Raw genomic sequence first — 19,782 nt, 5'->3', positions numbered from 1 at the left:
GGGCTCTGTCAGGATTTGTCCAGCCCTGTCGGGCTTTTTCAGGCTTTGATGGGCCCTGTTGGGCTCCATTGAGCCCTGTCAGACTTTATTGAGGGCCGTTCGGACCCTGTTGGGGTCTGCCGGGATCTGTCGGGCACTATCAGGCTCTGTCGGGCTCTGTGGGGCCTTGTCAGGCTCTGTTGGGCTTTGTCTGGCTTTATCAAGCCCTGTCAGGCTTTGTCAGGCCCTGTCAAGCTCTGTCGGGCCCTGTCAGGTTCTGTCAAGCTCTGTAAGATTTGTCAAGCCCTGTTGGACTCTGTCGGGCTTTGTCGAACTCTGTCGGGCTCTGTCAGGCTTTGTGCGGCTCTGTGGCTTTTTTTTTTTTTTTGTGTGGCTCTGTCAGGCTTTTTCAGGCTCTGTCAAACCCTATCGAGCTCTGTTGGGCTCTGTTGGGCTTTATCAAGCCCTGTTAAGCTCTGACGAGCTCTGTTGGACTTGTCAGTCTCTGTCAGGATCTTTTGGGCTCTGTCGGGCTCCACTGGGGCTTGTCAGGCTCTGTCGAGCTCTGTCAGGCTTTGCCAAGCCCTGTTTGGCTTCATCAGCATCTGTTGGGCTCTGTCAGGCCCTGTCGGTCTTTGTCAGGCCCTGTCAGGCTTTGTCAAGCCGTGTCAGGTTCTGTAGGGCTTTGTTGTGCCTTTTTGGGCTCTGTCAGGTTGTGTTGTGCTTTATCATGCCCTGTTGGGCTTTGTCAGGCTCTGTTGAGCCCTTCCAGACTTTGTTGAGCCCTGTCAGGCTTTGTTGAGTCCTATCAGGTTCTGTCGCTCTCTGTCAGGCCCTGTGGGACTCTTTTGGGCTCTGTTGGACTTTTTCTAGCCCTGTTAGAATTTGTTGGGCTCTGTCGGACCCAGTCGGGCTTTGTCGAGCCCTGTCAGAATTTGTCGGGCTCCGTTGGACCCACTTGAGCTCTTTCAGGCTCTGTCAGTCTTTGTTGGGCTCTGTCCGGCTTTGTCGGGTTTTGACTGGCCCTGTCAGGCTTTTTCAGGCCCTGTTGGGCTTTGTTGGGTTCTGTCGGGCTTTTTTGTGCCTTTTTGGGCTCTGTCGGGTTTTGTAGGGCTCTGTCGGACTTGGTCAGGTTCTGCTGAGCTCTGTCAGGCTCTGTTGGTCCATGTCAGGCTCTGTCGGTCCCTGTCGGGCTTTGTTGGGCTCTGTCAGGTCCTGTCGGGCTTTGTTGAGCCCCGTCGCACTCTGTCAGGATCTGTGATGATTTGTCAAGCCCGGTCAGGCTCTGTTGGGCCCTTTTGGGCTCTGTTGGGCTTTGCTGGGCTCTGTTTGGCTTTGTCGGGCTTTGACTGGCCCTGTCAGGCTTTTCCAGGCCCTGTTGGGCTTTGTTGGGTTCTGTCAGGCTTTTTTGTGCCTTTTCAGGCTCTGTCGGGTTTTGTAGTGCTCTGTCAGACTCAGTCGGGTTCTGCCGGGCTCTATCAGGCTTTGTCAAGCCCTGTCGGGCTCTGTCAGTCCCTGTCGGGCCTTGTTGGGATTTGTCAGGCCCTGTTGGGCTTTGTAGGGTTCTGTCGGGCTTTTTTGTGCCTTTTCAGGCTCTGTCAGTCTGTGTCAGGCTATATCAAGCCCTGTCGGGCTTAGTTGGGCTCTGTCAAGCCCTGCCTGGATTTGTTGAGCCCTGTCAGACTCTGTCGGACTCTGTCAGGCTCTGTCAGATCCTGATAGGTATATTACCAGGGCACTTCCCAACCTGGTGCATGCAACGGACTACTACCCACTACTGATCTTTTAGACAGGTGGGGAGGAAGGTGCATCCTCTAGTCTGAGGGGAATGAAGAAAGATTTCAAGGCCTTGGGACGAATGGTGAAAGAGTCTGGGGTGCAATTTATTTTCTCTTCCCTCCTTCCGTTTCCAGGTGCCGATGTGGGATGGAATAGAAGAATTCCGTCCATAAATGATTTGCTACAAAACTGGTGCTACAGGCAGGGCTTTGGGTTCTTTGATAATGGCTGGTTTTATAAGACACCAGTCTGGACAGTGATACGTGGGAAAGGTTTTTCTTGCAGGGGCAAAAGGATGCTGGGACAGGAATTAGCAGGGCTCATTTGGAGAGCTTGAAACTAGATTCGAAGGGGGATGGGGTTGTAGCTGGGCTTGTGTCAGCAGGGCAGCACTCTAGAATTGATGAAGACCAGGAGGCCTCCCATCCCCCTAGGGTGAAATCAGTGTGTTCAGCTCACTCTCTGAAATGCCTGTACACCAATGCATACAGCATGGGGAATAAACAGGAGGAGTTAGAAACCTGTTTTTGGTCAGGAGATTATGATCTGGTGGCAATTACAGAGACATGGTGGGCCAGCTCACATGACTGCAATGTGGTCATGGATGGCTATGTCCTTTTCAGGAAAGACAGGCCAGCAAGGCGAGGTGGTGGAGTTGCTCTTTACGTGAGAGAGCAACTACAATGTATTGAGTACTGTCCAGGGGCGAATGAGGAGTGAATTGAGAGTCTGTGGGTGAGAATTAAGGGGCAGACTGGCAGGGGTGATACTTTTGTGGATGTCTATTACAGGCCACCAGATCAGGGTGAGGAAGTTGACTCAAGGTCAGAGCATCCCAACACGTAGGAAGTCAAGGAAGAGAGCCAGGAGACCTGCTTGGTTAAACAAGGAACTGCTGGGCAAGCTCAAGTGAAAGAGGAGAGTTTACAGATCATGGAAGGAGGGGCTGGCCACTTGGGAAGAATATAAGGCTGTTGTCAAAGGATGTAGGGAGGCAACTAGGAAAGCTAAGGCCTCCTTAGAGTTAAACCTGGCAAGAGGGGTCAAGGACAACAGAAAGAGCTTCTTCAAATACATGGCAGATAAAACTAACACTAGAGGCAATGTAGGCCCACTGATGAATGGGGTGGGTGCCCTGGTGACAGAAGATACAGAGAAGGCAGAGTTACTGAATGCCTTATTTGCCTCTGTCTACTCTGCTGGAGACTGTCCCAAGGAGCCCCGTACCCCTGAGGCCTGGAGGAAGGCAGGACAATGGAGGAGTTTGTCTTGGTTGATAAGGACTGGGTTAGGGAGCAATTAAGCAATCTGGACATCCATAAATCCATGGGTCCAGATGGGATGCATCCGTGGGTGCTGAGGGAGCTGGCTGAAGGCATTGCTGGACCACTCTTCATCATCATTGCTAAGTCGTGGGAAATGGGAGAGGTGCCTGAGGACTGGAGGAAAGCAAATGTCACTCCAGTCTTCAAAAGGGGCAAGAAGGAGGACCTGGGTAACTATAGACTGGTCAGCCTCACCTCCATTCCTGGAAAGGTGATGGAACACCTTATCCTTGGTGCCATCTCAAGGCATATCAAGGATAAGAGGGTCATCAGAGGCAGTCAACATGGCTTCACCAAGGGGAAGTCATGCTTAACCAACCTCATAGCCTTTTATGAGGACATAACGAAGTGGATAGATGATGGTAAAGCAGTGGAAGTGGTCTATCTTGATTTCAGTAAAGCATTTGACACAGTCTCCCACAGCACCCTCACAGCTGAACTGAGAAAGTGTACACTGGACGATCGGATAGTGAGGTAGACTATGAACTGGCTGAAGGAAAGAAGGCAGAGAGTCGTGGTCAATGGGGCAGAGTCCAGTTGGAGGCCTGTATCTAGTGGAGTCCCTCAAGGGTCAGTACTGGGACCAGTACTATTCAATATATTCATCAGTGACTTGGATGAGGGAATAGAGTGACTGTCAGCAAGTTTGCTGATGACACCAAGTTGGAAGGAGTGGCTGATATGCCAGAAGGCTGTGCTGCCATCCAGAGACCTGGACGGGCTGGAGGGTTGGGCGGGGAAAAATTTAATGAAATATAACAAGGGCAAGTGTAGAGTCTTGCATCTGGGTAGGAACAACCCCAGGTTCCAGTATAAGTTGGGGAACGACCTGTTGGAGAGCAGTGTAGGGGAAAGGGACCTGGGGGTGCTGGGGGACAGCAGGATGACCATGAGCCAGCACTGTGCCCTTGCGGCCAAGAAGGCCAATGGCATCCTGGGGCGTATTAGAAGGGGGGGTGGTTAGTAGGTCAAGAGGTTCTCCTTCCCCTCTACTCTGCCCCGGTGAGACCTCATCTGGAATATTGTGTCCAGTTCTGGGCCCCTCAGTTCAAGAAGGACATGGCACTGCCGGAGAGAGTCCAGCGCAGGGTAACAAAGATGATGGAGTGGAACATCTCCCTTATGAGGAAAGGCTGAGGGAGCTGGAGCTCTTGAGCTTGGAGGAGATTGAGGGGTGACCTCATTAACGGTTATCAACACAGGAGGTTCCACTTAAATATGAGAAGAAACTTCTTCACAGTGAGGGTGACAGAGCCTGGAACAGGCTGCCCAGGGAGGTTGTGGAGTCTCCTTCTCTGGAGACATTCAAACCTGCCTGGACACCTTCCTGTGTAACCTCATCTGGGTGTTCCTGCTCCAGTGCGGGGATTGGACTGGATGATCTTTCAAGGTCCTTTCCAATCCCTGAGATTCTGTGATTCTGTGACTATCACACTGCAGGACTGTGACCAAGCCTTGGGAGCCCTCAGGCCTTACACCAACACAAGGGCTGAGAAGGAGAGTGGGGAAGTAGAAAGAGAAGGACTCTGGAAAGAACAAGGCTGGTGCTCTCTGGCAGAGCTTCTGCGCTGGGATCTTTGTATTCAGCTTCACAAAGGTCTCAAAGGAAGGATCTCAGACAAACAATTAACTGCAGAGTCCTTTATTTTGTATAAATACAAAGAGAGCACGGCTTCTCATTTACACAGTCTGTGACTCAACTATAAATGTAGATGATGAATTACAAGTCAGATGCATAATGCCATGTTTTTGTGGACAATAATACCACATTTTAAAAAAGCAAACCCAAACAACCCTCTCCCCAACTACAAAAAAATACTACAAAATATACTAAAGAGAGGCTGGGTCTGTCATGAGTTATACACTGAGCGATGTGCAGAATATGGTAAGTTTATTGTTTTTGAAAAGCACCAGCCATCAGTTTCCTCAGGGCTTCCTTGAGCTCCTTTTTCCTCATGCTGTAGTTGAGGGGGTTCACTGCTGGAGGAACCACTGAGTAGAGAACTGCCACCACCAGGTCCAGGGATGGTGAGAAAAAGGAGGGCAGCTTCAGGTAGGCAAAAATGGCAGTGCTGATAAACAGGGAGACCACGGCCAGGTGAGGGAGGCACGTGGAAAAGGCTTTGTCCTGTCCCTGCTCAGAGGGGATCCTCAGCACAGCCCTGAAGATCTGCACGTATGACACCACAATGAAAACAAAGCAGCCAAATGATAAACACAATAGTCCCAGCTTCGCTGAGATAGGAGTGTGAGCAGGAGAGCTTGTGGATCTGGGGGATTTCACAGAAGAACTGGCCCACAGCATTGCCTTTGCAGAGTGGTAGTAAAAACATATTGACCATGCGCAGCAGAGCACTGAGAAACCCACTGGCCCAGGCAGCTGCTGCCATGTGGACACAAGTTCTGCTGCCCAGGAGAGTCCTGTAGTGCGGGGGTTTGCAGATGGCAACGTAGCAGTTGTAGGACATGACGGTGGGAAGAAAATACTCTGTTGAAGTTAATAAGACAAACAGAAAGAGCTGTGCAGCACATCCTCTGTAGGAAATGGCCCTGGTGTCCCAGAGGGAACTGGTCATGAATTTAGGAACAATGGTGGAGATGGTGGCCAGATCAAGGAGGAAGAGGTTGAGGAGGAAGAAGTACATGGGGGTGTGGAGGTGCTGGTCACAGGCTATGGTGATCGTGAAGAGGCCATTGCCCAGGAGGGCAGCGAGGTAGATGCCCAGGAAGAGCCAGAAGTGCAAGAGCTGCAGCTCCCGTGTGTCTGTGAATGCCAGGAGGAGGAACTGGGTGACGGAGCTGCTGTTGGACATTTACTGCCTCTGGACATGGGATGATCTCATAGGAGGAAAAGACAGTGACAATTTAGTGCAGACTTCTCTGACAAAAACCAAAGCCATGTCCCACAAACCTTCCCCTGTGACACACAGACACACTTTTTCTATGAGACCTTCTTTCAGCTCTGTAGCTGGAGCCCTGCTTGGTGCTGGCAGAGTGTGCAACCAAGACCAGGGTCTCTGCCCGTGGTCTCTTAATAAGTCAGCCAAACTCTGTAGAATTGGCCCTAGACAGGGGTCAGTCCTGAGGGTTAAATTTTTCTGATGAAATCACTGCTAATACAAACTGGCCTTACAGTACTCTCAGTGATAAAGAAAAATAATTTTAAAGGCATTTTAAAAGTCACAGGTTTTTTGCAGCTCCTCCACCATCTACCCTGGAGAGTTTTCTTGGATGTCAGAAAGCCTCAGCATTTCTGCTGCACTCAGGGAGAGCAGAGCGAGTCCTGCGAAGCAAGAGGATGGTCTGTGGGTCAGTGCAGAGTGAGGGGAGCTGGTCTGTCCCTCTGTCTTGCTCCCAGCTGCCCTGGGCTGGTACCTTTCTGAGATGGAGGCTGATCATACTCCCATGTTACCCTGAAAAGCCACTAGGCACTGCTGAGAGCAGAGGGATCCACCTCAGACCACAACATGTCTCACCCTTTCCTAAGTCTCAGCACCCCACTTTTGGCCCAGGACACACCCAGCTCATTTCACAAACCCAACAAGATTTTCTCTGTCGCTTCATCTCTATGTTTCTCCATGGGGCTTTCAGATAACACAAAGATGCTGTAGGACAGGTTTGCATCACGGAGGGAAGCTCCCAGCTTGGAAGGAAACCTCAAGGAGATAGCTTAGTGTCCTAATGATGGCATTTGATTGGGGGAGACTCAGCTCTTTCACCAGCCCCATAGACTTCATTGCCCACAGCCCCACAGACTTCATTGCCCACAGCCCCACAGGTCAGAGGAAAGCTGGGACACGTGTTCCCATGGACACACCTGCAGGAAAGGACCCACAAGATCAGGCTGTGACTCTGCAGCTGAAACTCCCATCCCCAGAGAGCCTGACAGCAATGACAAGATCACAACAACAGTGACACAGAGCAGTGGAGAAAGAAGGAAAATGCGGTGAGGGTGGGTCTGAGAGAGGCCAGGGCAGAGGCAGCCGGGCACTCAGCGTCACCCTTCCCCAGCTCTGCAGCCACCTCCCAGACACCAACATTGCCAGGCAGCTGCTCTCAGCCCCAGTGCTCTGCAGAGGGAACTGGAGCTCTGGCTGCACAGGAGCTGGTTCATGCCTTGGAGCCCCCGGCCCTGAGGGCAGAGGCTTTGCTGGGTGGGAGAGGAGGCGAGGGGTCTGCTCAGAAGAGGGCACTCCACTGGAAGGGATCATACCCTCTGTGCATACCCCATCCCACCCTCTGTGCCCTCACCCTGGCCCTACAGATCCTGCCTGTTTGCAGGGCTCTGCCTGGGCACATCTTCCTGTTTGCAGGTGGAGAAGGGCAGGTCAGAACAACCCTGATGGGTTCAGCAAAGGTGATGCTGGTGCTGTCTGTAGGCAGAGGAGTGGCTGAAGGCCACTTAAGTTTACAGCTCAATGGTGTCAGTGAGTTGTTCAAGCATGAGAACTTCTCTTTTTTTTCCCCTCTCCCATTCTACAAGAAGGGCAATTTGAAAACACAGACTCAGGAAAGATCCTTAGCTTTGCAGTAATCCCTGCCTTTACCTTCCCCTTGATAAGTGCTCTCAGAAATGTCCTGGCATGATCTGGATCTTTGAGCAGCCCTGATTCATGCAGCACCCTCTTGAGAACAGGAGGACCTTCTTCTGCCAGGAGTTCCCACAGTGTTGTTGGGAGCTCCCTGGGCAGGCTGAGTGCTGACCTTGACAGGACACAAAGTCTCTGCCCCAGCACACAGCCCTGGGGCGCAGAGATCCTGCTCTGAAGGATGGTCCTGGGCACCCCTGGCTGCACACACATCTTCACAATCTGTAGCTATCCATGGGAGAAGGCAGGATTCCTGTCCTTCTGAAGGTGCAGCAGAGAAGCCACGCTCCAACTACATGCTCCATGCTGCAGTGGAGAAACTGCAAGGCTCCTGACAGATCCCACAGGCTGTGGAATGTGCCAGATTTAGGAAATCTTTCCAGGAACTTCTGTATTGTCCTGGAGCCAGAGACTTACCATGTTAACAGCTTTGAAGATTTTTCTCCAAGCGAGCTCCTTTCTGTCCTCCCACTCCAGACTGCGTCACGAAGGATGAAGCGGGTCCCGCCATAATCAAGGAGAAAGAGGTGCTGCGGGGCAGGCACCAGCTTGCAGTAGCCGTGAGGAGGGGGAGACAGGACGGAGGCCACCAGCACTCGCTACTGGCAGTGGCCCAGGCCCTGGAGGTACAGCCCCTTGGTGTCTGGAGAGGGGAAGCAGAGACATTGTCATTGGCTGGGGGACAAAGTGCCACTCCTCTCCCCTCCCTTGGCGATAGTGGGGACTCACAGCCAAGCACTGCGTCCCTCTTGCAGGGCTGGGCACTGGCAGCAGCAGAGCGGGGCACAAGTGGCCCCAGGTGGCCTTGCTGTCGCACACCTCACGGAGGTAGCAGCAGGTCTGGCCCTGTCTGAGCAGGTCGGGCAATGTCAGGAATGAGATGATGTGCAGGAGCTGTGAGGAGGCGGGGAGAGCATCAAGCCTGGGACGCCCCAGCTTGGAGGGGAGACCCCAGCCCCGCCGTCTCCCCACTCTACTCACTATCTCAGGAGGCAGACGCTGGATGGCAGCCACGCCCTCCTCCCTCTCACCATCCTTCAGGCAATGGCTGAGTCGCTTGGGCTGCAGAGAGGGGATGTGGGTGGGGTGATGGTGGGCAGCCCCATAGCAAGCATCACCCCTGACCCGCCCTCATCCACCCACTGTCATCCCAGTCACCTCACCGGCACACCCTCGGCACTGACGGTCAGACGCCGGCAGCGATGGCGGCGGGAAGCCCGGTGGCTCATGGCTGCCATAGAGTGGCGCAGCCAAGGGATCCTGACTCTGTGAGGTGGTGGCTGCCATGGAGACAGGGGTGGTTCTAGAAAATGGGGTGGGAGGCAGGGGTAGAAGGTAGAGCTGGGGGAGGGGTGGAAGAGACAAAGGGGGACCCGGGGCTGGTTGGAGCAGTCCCACATGTGCCATGCTGGAGCTCAGACTGGCCAAGGCAGAGCCGCCTTCTGCTCCCATCAGCCTTTGCCAGCACAGGGCGGGAGGGTGGCCAGTCGCCTCCCTGAGGTGACGCTGCCTCGGGTTGGTCCCCTGGGCTGTCACTCTGCCCTGTTTGAGGCCTGCCCTTCCCTGAGGGTGGCCTCTGATTGGCCCCCAGCTGGTGAGGCTGCTCAGGTGCAGTTCACCTGAAGCGACACTCTCTCTGATTGGCCATCTGGGCTGTCACTCTGCCCTGGCTTGGGCCCGCCATTCCCTGAGGTGATGCTGGTTCTGATTGGCCCCAAGGTGCTCAGGCTGCTCAGTGCCCGCCCCTCACCTGAGGCGTGACCTCTGATTGGCTGCCTGTGCTGTCACTCTGCCCGGCTGCATTGCCTGTCCATGTCGTGGCTGCAGCAGAGGAGACGATGGTGAGAGGCGCCAAATTCATCTTCAGCGTCCAAGGATTTTTTTCTGACCTTGTGCTGACCGTTGATATTGGGCTGTGCATGATCAGCTCTTGTTGTAATACTTCCAGCAACAACTTCTTTGTTAGAAATGGTTTCAGAAGCTGATGGAGTCAAAAGATTCTCGACCTCATGGCTAAAGCTGGAACGAATCTTCCTGGATTCTCTACAGGCAAACAGAGCTTCCAACTCTGCAGTTTCCATATGAATGTTTTTGAGGCCTAGTGGCACTACACAAGACAAAACCACCTTTTTCTCTTGAAAAAGTCCATCTGGAAGATGAATGTTCAGAGGTGAGGTTATTTTCTCGATTCTGCAAGTATCGTGTTCCAAACCCACACCAAACAGCTGCGTCTTCCCCACGTGCTGCTCTGAATCTGAACAGCCAAAACCACTTTATTTGCCCTCCCTCCAACTAGGAAAAAAAAAAGTAAACCTGTGGATTTATGCTCTCTCTCCCAAAGAGCAGATGGTAGGAAGTTACATTCACACATCCTAGGATGGAAAAAAGGGCAAGAGGAATAGGAAAAGCATTCCAGACAATGGGGAAAAAAAATGGAAAAACATTCTATGAGGAAACAAAAATTTTACAAGAGGCATCCATCTGTATTTAATATCATAACAATAAATGTTTGCAACACTAGACGCACGGTGTGGAATTCTCTGTACCGATTTAAATCTTTCTATTAAAGAGTATTAGTAGACAAGTAAAACAATTATAAACTTGTAGGAAACCTTGTTTTAATCAGTGTGCTCATTTTACCTTATTTCATCTGACAAGCTGTTCAGCTAGGTGCATGGGAGAGATTCCAAGATTATTTCTTGAGGAACCAGTGACAAAGCTATCGGCATCTACAATTAAAACTCAGAAGTTAACACACAGAACAAATATTATCTGTAGTAGAAAACTACTGTTTGTTTGCAGAATTTCTCCATTAGATGTCAAACAAGAGCACTTTGAGCTACATACCCACTCACCCCCCAAATATACTTTGTGAAATTTAGGAAGTGTTATCTCAGCTAAACTTCTCTCAAGTTGACATGTTCTCATATGTCCGCTCAGCTCTGCAAATTCTAAGTGGATAACAGCACAAAGTGTCAGGATGAAGTTCGTGCTGTGTGTTTTCTCAGTATTTCACATGAATTAGGAACACTACAATGCTCCTGAATACCGAATACATCATAGGTGAGAAATTCTAGATGGAATAAACACAACTCAGTGTTTCAACCAATCCATTTGTTTTAGAAAATAAAATCTCCGAACATGGAACAGGTTGGACTTGGCAAGTGGAATCATCAAGTTTCAGTCCATTTTCTCTCGATTCATGATCTAAACTAACAGCACCATTTAGTGAATCATTTTCTGGCAGCTCATGTGGGGATCTTTCTTCTTGAGCATCCTGACAGGGAGAATGAGAACTCAGCGATGTGTGGAACACCTTTCCAATCGAAATGCCATTAGAAGATGTTATGTTTCCTTTGAAATGACCCTTTTGACAAGCCTTTTTAGGGGGACCCCATCAGTATTTGAATCCTATTTTAGGGGTCTATTCCATTTAAATTACTTGAAATCCATATTTAAAAAGAAGAGACTGCAAGCTGGATATCACAAAGCATTTAAAGTTTTAAAATGCAAAATTCTCCTTCTAAACATTTCTACAAGTTGCCTCGACACCTAAGAAGAACCACCCCCCACTTCAAACATAAATGAAAGTCCAACAAGTGTGTTCAACTCCTGATTTTGGTTTACTGCACATTGGTATCAAATTAGCATCATTTTGGAAACTCACCCAAACAACTTAACATTGACTAAAGCTATTCCCAAATATATTTATTTTCCCCTTTAAACACTCCCTGGGAACACCTACAGAATTGTTCTGGTACTCAGGATCAAGACAATTTGTTTTCGTTGTCTCAGCTAAAGTGAGACTGACGGGGGCGGGGGGTGAGAAATAAGGGCTTTTAAAAATTTACTTATTTAAGCATTAATAGATGACTTAAATTGTCTCAAGAGCATAGTTCTCAGTGCTTTGGAAAGCTGAGTTGGTAGTATAAAGTAATGAAGCATCATGGGTGCAGAATTTAGGATTAACCACTGTTGGAGTAATTCTGGCTATAGCATGAGGGCTCAGAAGAAGCTGCAGTATGGGAGGGAAAATAAAACTCATCTGGTAAAAAGCAACACCAAAAAACCCCACACCAAACCCAGCATCCATTTGGTGTCATTATCTGCCCCCCTCAAGTTACCTCAATCACATGAGGAGGAAGTCGTGGTTCGATAAATGCAGCCAACTGACTATCAGGCCCCGTTGACCAAGTGCTGACCTGGGAGGTAAAAAGCACGTTCTGCGAGTGTCACGTCATAGTCCCTAGTCTATCCTCATCCAGAAGCACACGTTTGTTTGGGGTTTTTTTCTTAAAACTGAAGATAATTCAGGTAGAACCTGTTTGGAAGTTTTCGCAGTTTGAGGACAGAGGCCAGCTGGGGGCTGAGGCCCTCAGGGGTGGGGGCTGTTTCTGCCCCGTGCCCTTGGCCTGGCGCTCACAGCTGGAAGGGACTTTCCAAAATCCTGCTGGGAGGGACTTTCCAAAATCCCGCTGGGAGGAACCAGATGTGGCCACCCTGGGGAGTGCCTCAGGGTCTGCTGCCAACCTGCCTTCAATCACCCCTTCCCGGCTGGACATTGCCTAGGAGTCACTGCGAGCATTGCTGTTCTCCTTTGGGAAGCATGGTGCTCACCAAGCACAGCCAGAGCTGTTTCTGTGCCAGGAGAAGACTTCACACAGAGCCTTGGCTGATGGTGACAGTTCCCACCAGCTGTCCAGCTCTGGAAGGTCCAGATGCCACAGAGGGGACACTGACTGATTGCCACTTCTCTTGCAGGAACAGTGTAAGGAACGTTTAACAAAGGAATGTTGTTTTTACAAAACTGAGGACCTGGTGCCTGACCCCAGCAGAGTGGAGGGCTGAGAGACATCAGACTGTGAATCCTTAACGTAAAACAAAGTCACTTTGAAATAATCCCAGAATGCAAACTGATTACTGTATTTAAAAAGTTAAGCTAGGGTGAAGGGTAACCAAAGAGCCAGGAATCCATATTTTAAATAAATAAATAAGGGGAGGGGGTTGTTAGAATTAGAAGAATGAGACAGGTAAACTGAAGCAGGTGTCAAGTGGTCTGGAAACCCTGCAGTATCAACCAATGGGGAACAGGGGAGGGAATTTGCGGCCGGGATTTGAGGGGGGATATCAGCAGGGGCTTTTTGCCCTATTCCGTGTGCCTACCTTTAGGTACAACACCCGGTCTTGCAAAATCACTAATAAAATATGTTTGCTGAGAGATCCTGCCTGGGCTTATTCTGTTGGCAAGGTAATAGTTTCCTACAACAGGATTTAGAATGAGTGAAGCACCATGGATCAGCTAGGAACCAGGCAAATTATATGTGGGAAGGATGATATACCTGGTGACAAGATCATCATCTGCCGAAGGATGCAACAAGAGAGCACTGGAAAATGAAAGATTAGATAATTTGGAGCAGCAGCTGACCTAACAGTAATAAACTAAATACAAATTCTGGATGGTTCCCTATACACATAACAAGACATGCTGAGCAGGCCACTGAACAGAGAGAGTGAATAAATTGGTATAATATGTGTGAAAGGTCAATGGCACACAGAATGCACCCTCATGGTAGAAACTAAACCCACACTATTTTTTTAAAAATGCAGTACATTTACTATAAACATTCAGAGAGGGAAAAGTTAGGGTTAGCCTTTCACTTAAAAATGTTTTTATTTCATGCAGTTATTTGATGGCACCAGTGTGGAAAGTTTTTCTTTCCTTTTAGTCTCTATGGAGACAGAGAGAGGCCTTGGTGGGTCCTGGAGCAGGTGGGAAAGGTGCCTGGGATGGAGGAGATCACGGGGAGATGGGGACAGAGGTGGAGACAGAGCAAAGAGCCGGTGTTGGCAGTGAGGACATCCTGCTGTGCAGGTGCTGCTGACGTCACAGCCCCAGAGCAGGTGACAGACATGAACGGGCCACTGGCTTGTGCTGGTCCCCGGTGGAGCAGAAATCCCCCTGCAGCCTCTGGAGCTCCACGTGGGAGCAGTGTCACCACCACGACGGTTGTTTCTCCACCCCTTGTTCCACCCCATGGACATCAGGCTCAGGTCCCACATGATCCAATACGTCCTCACCAACCACCCTTTGATGTCACACACAGCCAGTTGGCCTCAGTCCATGGGCCGCCCTCTGAAATCTCCATAAAATGTCACAACACCCCGTTGAGCTCATGGAGTCCGTGGCTTTGGGCTCCGTTTGTTCCGTGGCCACTCTGGACAGCAGAGGTGTCTGTTCCGTGGGGTCACAGGCACCAAACCCAGCTCGGGTGGGAACCAAGAGGGTCCCCTCGTGTTCAGGGCCCAAAGCGCCATCTGTAGCACCTGCCCGTCCTTTTGAGTGCCCAGAGCCTCCTTCTCGGGGCCCAAAGCCTCATGGTTAGGGTCCTAACGTGTCTTTTATCATCCACGGCCTTTGTTTAGGGCTCACAGGTTCATTTTTAGGTGCAGCTGGTTGCCTGGCAACAACCTCCCAGAAGTCTATGGGGAGTCAGTGGACCCAGGACAGCCAATCACATTTGAGAGGGCGGGGCAAGTCATGTGATTGATATGTAACCAGCCAATCCAGCTTTGAGGCCTGCAGGAAAGGTGGCAAGATTTGAACCAGCTGGGCAGCGTTCATGGGCGGGCTGTGCTGGCTGCACCAATCACACCTGCCAGGAGTGTGGGACACCGATGATTGATAAGCATCTTGACCAATCATTTGATGGAGTAGGCAGGGGGAAATCCCAGACAGCCAATCAGAGGAAACCGCGCCTCAGGGCAGGGTGGGCCAGGAACCAGGGCAGAGTGACAGCCCAGGCAGCCAATCCCAGGCAGCATCACCTCAGAGCTGGAGACTGACAGCCCTCCCGACCAATGGTGGTGAAGAGTGATGTGAGCAGAAGGCGGCTCTATGAGCGGCCAGGCCGAGCTCTGACATGGCGCCCGTCAGGTCTGCCCCGAGCTTGAGCAGCCCCGGCCCAGCCCCGGGGCCCCTTCCTCTCTGCCACCCTCCCCGTCCCTCCCGTCCCCCCGGCCACCCCCATGTTCCAGGCCCCGCGTCTCCGTGGCACCACCCGCTCACACAGTCAGTATCCCGGGCCGTGCCGCTGGAACGCAGCCATGGGCCATCCAGCTTCTCGCCGCCACCGCCGACCGTGTCCGACCGTCGTGGCCCCTGCTGTCCCCTGGGCCACAGCCCCCGCCGTGGGGCAGAGGCCCCACCAGACCCAGCACCCGCCATCCTGACGGGCTGAAGAGGCCCCAGCGTCTGAGAAGCTTCATCTCTGCTGTTATAAACGAGGATCGCGAATCATATGCCAATCTCAATTATCGTTAATCCGATTAGAATTTATTAAGCAAGCCGTTAGCAGGCAAAACAGCGCTGGGTGGCCGGGGAGTCTCAGCTCTACCAACGGCAGGCGCCCCACCCCCCCAGAGTCCCTCTTTTATAACTTTCCGGTCTCCAGGTAGATTTCCAAGTGGATACAATTTAGCCCGACGTCTTCTGCAGCTGCATGTCTGGTTGCCAGGTGGGGGTCTCCTCAGGCTCTCTGGTGGTTGCGGGACAGAGGCAACATTTTCCCTCCACACCGCAGGCAGCGACCCCACCCCCCCTCCGGACACGCGCAGCTCACCTCACCCACACAACTCTAATACATTTCCCCAATTGTACTGTTTCATAAATGTTTGCACAAGATAACGTACCGGTTTGATTAACAAATTTACAACATGGGTTTATTACATCTGCTCTGCCTCGTGGATGGTGGGAAATGCCCCGTGGCGCTGGTTACAGCAATGGAAGCGGAGCCGCTGGCAGCGCAGAGCCCAACCCATCGGGGCTGCTGAATCCTGGCGAGATATCGCTGCCCAGCTGGAGAACCTGCCTGTGAGAGCGCGCCATGTAGAAGCTCATGTGCCCAAGAGTGGGTGCACTGAAGAACCCGATGCGAACAACCAGCTGGGGGATCGAGCTGCCGAGATTAAAGTGGCTGGGGTAGATTTGCACTGACAAGATGAAGCTGAATTATTGATGGCCCACTGGGCACACGGTGCCTCAGGTCATCAAGGAAGGGATGCAACATATAGATGGGCTCATGATCAAGGTGGGGACTTGACCATGGACGCTGTTGCACAGGTTGTTCACCATTATGAAACATGCACTACAATCAAGCAAGCCAAGCGGTCAAAGCCTGTGTGGTATGGGGGGCGATGACTGAAGTGTAAATACGGAGAGGCCTGGCAAATTGACTATATCACACTGCCACAAACCTGCCATGGCAAGAGCTCTGTGCTTACAATGGTGGAGCCACCACCAGATGGCTGGAAACACACGCTGTGCCCCGTGACACTGCCCGCAACACTGTGCTGAGCCTTGAAAAGCAAGTCCTGTGGTGACATGGGAGCAATTTAGGGTTCTGCTTACTGCAGAACAACATTTAGATTTCTTAAAGAGAAGTGCAACTTAAAGAGTTCGGTGGCAGGTTCACTCTGTTGTTTGCTGCATGAGGGAGATATACCAAGCCGAATGCTGCTGACCTTCTGTCCAGGTGCCTGTACCATTCACAAAGCAAACCTTCAGGCGCCTTCCCTCCCTGATAACCGTTCACTCTGGAGTCTGTGTCTTGGAGATCCGGAGCCAAACTCTCAGGCGAGGCCGTATCCATCATGGTGCAAACTGTCAGGATTCTTCTCTCCCTGATAACCGTTCGCTCTACTCTGTATTTTAAAGCTCCAAAGGCAAACTTTCAGGGGAAGCCTGTACCCATTTGCAAAAACAAACTTTCAGGCATACTCTCCCTGATAACTGTTTGCTCTGGAGTCCTTGTTTAAAGCTCCAGTGGCGAACTTTCAGGCGATGCCTGATAACCATATGCAGATCTGACTTTCAGGAGACAAAATTCTTAGGAAAAACATGTAATTAATAGAGTAGAACAGCAGGAGGGCTGGCTCAAGCTGGGTACCTGCTCAGAGGTCCCACCCGTGCATAGGAAAGCATAGCCTTTTATATCTTTAATAGACCGTTCATACCATGATTCAGTCCAGTAGCAGTGTTTCACTTGGGGTCCTCTTGCTTCTCATTGGATCTTCCTCTCTAATTCCATGTGGGCCTTTGTTTTGTTCAGCTGTAGACATCGTTTATGGTCCATAACCTTGCAGGTACTGTTTTGTCTGCATAATGCCTTTCTTCTCGGTGAAGTGCAAAATAGGCCTTATCTTCTAAGTGTTCAGTGTAGCTTGTAGTTGCTTTTGGTAAACATGAGCAGAACTTTACAGTTTAAAATTTTAGCAAATCCAGCTTACCAAGCAACATGAAGCAAAGAGTATATTAAAAATCATACAACCTTATGTCTCTAAATAATTCATTATATTTAGTGTGCATCTACTTAAGCTAAATGATTAATATTAAACTTATATTTGGCTCATCCACTGATGTGTGAGTAGTAAAACCATTCCTGACGCGAGGGTTCGAATGGACTTCATGACACAACCAATATGATCACCATGAGCCAAATATATTGTTACTTACACAGAAGTATTTATACCTTTTCAACACAATTATGTACTATGTCTATGTTACAACTTACAGGATTACGTATTACATCTATGTTTCAACTTGAACGATGATTGTCTATTATACAGACAATGACTTTCTATTACACAGAGAAAGAAGAGCATTGATCAGTTATTATTATCTATCACAAGAAAGCAGAATCTTATCCTTTTGGCAAAAGCAAGCAGTAACGGTCTTATCCGTTTGGCAAAAGCAAATGGTTCAGGATGCGACTTGCAGTTACACAGTTGCGGTTATACAGAACTGGCTGCTTTCCTCGCTGCACCTGCATTTGTGAAGTTTCTCTCCTCCTGCTGTTCCTACATGCCTGGCTGACAATACACAATGACTATCTTTGAAACACTGGGTTGTTCACATTCAGATGACCAAAGTCCTGTAAAAACTCATCAACACATTGCCATGCAGCTCACTTATTTAGCAGGCAGAGCTCAAAGTGAGCTCATCCAGACTGTCGTATTTATAGAATGAAGTGGTTGACTCATGGTCAAATTGCACACAGTAGGAAAAGTCTGCACGAGACTCCCTGTGCCCACAAGTTCCCGGCGTTCAGTTGCCATTCTGCTTCCTTGTGGTCTCCTGAAAGGAGTTCTTGGCCTGGCTATGGCTCAGGCCCTTCCCTCCTCTGGAGCCTGGACCAAACTGCTGCGGGTTTGGCTGGGGGGTCGAGTGCATCCAGCACACGTGGCAGCCCAGAGAGAACTGAGCCAGACAACGGGACTCCTTTCCAGAACTTTCTCATAGACGCCTGGCCCAAGGAGCACGGCATTGAGTGGGTCTGTCCCATCGTCTGTCATGCACCAGCCTCCGGGAAAATCGAGCAGAGCAATGGACTGTTAAAGACTATGCTAAGAGCAGTGGGTGGTGGAACTTCTGGAAACTGGGATTCAAATTTTGCCAAGGCCACCCTGAGAGCACCCAGGTGCCCAGGGCTGAGCTGACACTGTGCCTCCCAAGGGGACACCCTGACCTCCCTCCCCAGGCCCAGGGTCACAGTGGGGCCCTTTGTGACCTCACTTGGTGACACCCACTGCCCTGCATGTGCTCAGTGCAGCTGCGGGCCCCAGCCGGCACTGTCCGGCAGGACGGTGACGGGACAGGGTGCGAGCACGGAGCTGGCGAGAGCCCCGAGCGTAGCCCACGCCTTTCGGAGATTCATAGAATCATTTTGGTTGGAAAAGACACTTAAGATCATCAAGTCCAACCACAACCTAACTCTAGCTGCCCCCAGCAGACTCCTTGCTGCCCCTGGCAGACTTACGGCAAGGAGCTCCTGAGAGCAGCTCAGTTCTTTTCCCTGCAAGGAGCACAGGAGCGCAGCCCACATCTTTCACCGCTGCCTCTGGCAGACCTGCAGCACCGAGGCGTTTTGCTGAAGTGTCCGCCTTCCCTATCTTTAGTCCTTGCCTTTGTCCACAAAATGGCAGGGAGACCCCCCAGCCGCCCAAGGCCGGCCTGGCAGGAGAGACCCCCCAGCCGCCCCAGGGTGGCCTGGCAGGAGGAGGTTGGGGCTCCCCAGGAGGTCAGACCTCCACCGCAGCCCAACCAGGTGGATGCGGTCCAGCCACTGCAGATCGGTGAGTGAGGGGCCCTGATTCTCTGGGTGGGATGAGGCCAGTGAGCGCTCCCTGCTCGGCACCAGGAACACGCTTCCTGGCATGCTGGCAGCAGGGGTCCCATGGGTGGTGGGCATGATGCTGCCTGAATGCCAGGGCTGCTCCGAGCTGGGAGCCGGCCCCAGCACAGCCTCTGCGGGCAGAGGGGACCCAGCTCGTGCTCTAGGGTACAGTCAGCAAGAGGCAACTGGGCTGGCAGGAGGCAGCCATGCTGTGGGACGGGGACCTTTCCTGCCCATCTGAAGCAAGTTCCTCACCTGCTGCACTGGGTGCTTTCCCCATCTTGCCTGGCTCCAGCATCACAGCCTGTCTGCCGGGCACCCTCCAGCCCTGACACACACGGGAAGACTGTGCTGGGGGAGCAGGCATGGGGCTGGACGGAGGGCAGAGCTCCTTCCTCTGCTCTCTGCTGCCACCAGACCCTCTCTGCAGCCCTCCCTGCTCCCCTCCTTTATTAGATGCTGGCTGGTTACCTGTGTACCAGTTTGAAAGGAGACGTGTGGACTTCATCGTGGCCTTTCTCAGCAGTACAGAAAAGGTAACCGTGGCCCTTTCGAAGGCAGCTGTGCCGGCATCTGCTGACGGGGGCTCTGCTGCAGGGCTGCTGGAGGGTGCTGGCTGGGCAGAGCTGCTTCTCCCAGGTGTCCACATAGAACCGCAGCCCCATTCTGCGGTGCCGCTGGCCCTGCGTCCCCCTTCTCACACTCCCTGTTTGCCTCTCTGCTCCCTGGCTGCCAGGAGGAGAGCCAGAAGATTCCGTTTCTTCGGAGTATCTGTGACCTGTTCTACAACAGCAGGCGCCACGGCCCTCCACAGGGCCTCGATCTCTTCTGCCAGAGATACAAGCTGGCAGAGAATATCAAGGTGAGGGGATAGCTGGTGGCTCTGGGGAAGGGAGTGAGGCCCCCTGGCACTGGAACCCTGTGAGGAGAGTGCTTGGG

At 51.6% G+C, this 19,782-nt stretch overlaps 1 protein-coding gene across 1 annotated transcript; it reads right to left on the bottom strand.

Annotated features, from left to right (window-relative positions):
• Nucleotides 1–4,974: 4,974 nt before the first annotated feature.
• Nucleotides 4,975–5,896, bottom strand: LOC136002788 (olfactory receptor 14J1-like). Its single transcript, XM_065658015.1, has 2 exons — nucleotides 5,452–5,896; nucleotides 4,975–5,318 (listed from the first exon to the last, which is right to left on the bottom strand). Exons 1-2 carry the CDS (start codon nucleotides 5,894–5,896, stop codon nucleotides 4,975–4,977), a joined length of 789 nt encoding a protein of 262 aa, XP_065514087.1.
• Nucleotides 5,897–19,782: the final 13,886 nt, after the last annotated feature.

This window comes from Caloenas nicobarica, unplaced genomic scaffold (assembly GCF_036013445.1).
Source record: "Caloenas nicobarica isolate bCalNic1 unplaced genomic scaffold, bCalNic1.hap1 Scaffold_371, whole genome shotgun sequence".
Lineage (NCBI taxonomy): Eukaryota > Metazoa > Chordata > Aves > Columbiformes > Columbidae > Caloenas > Caloenas nicobarica.
Note: the sequence above shows the minus strand (reverse complement) of the source record. Positions and strands in the feature narration are given on the sequence as shown.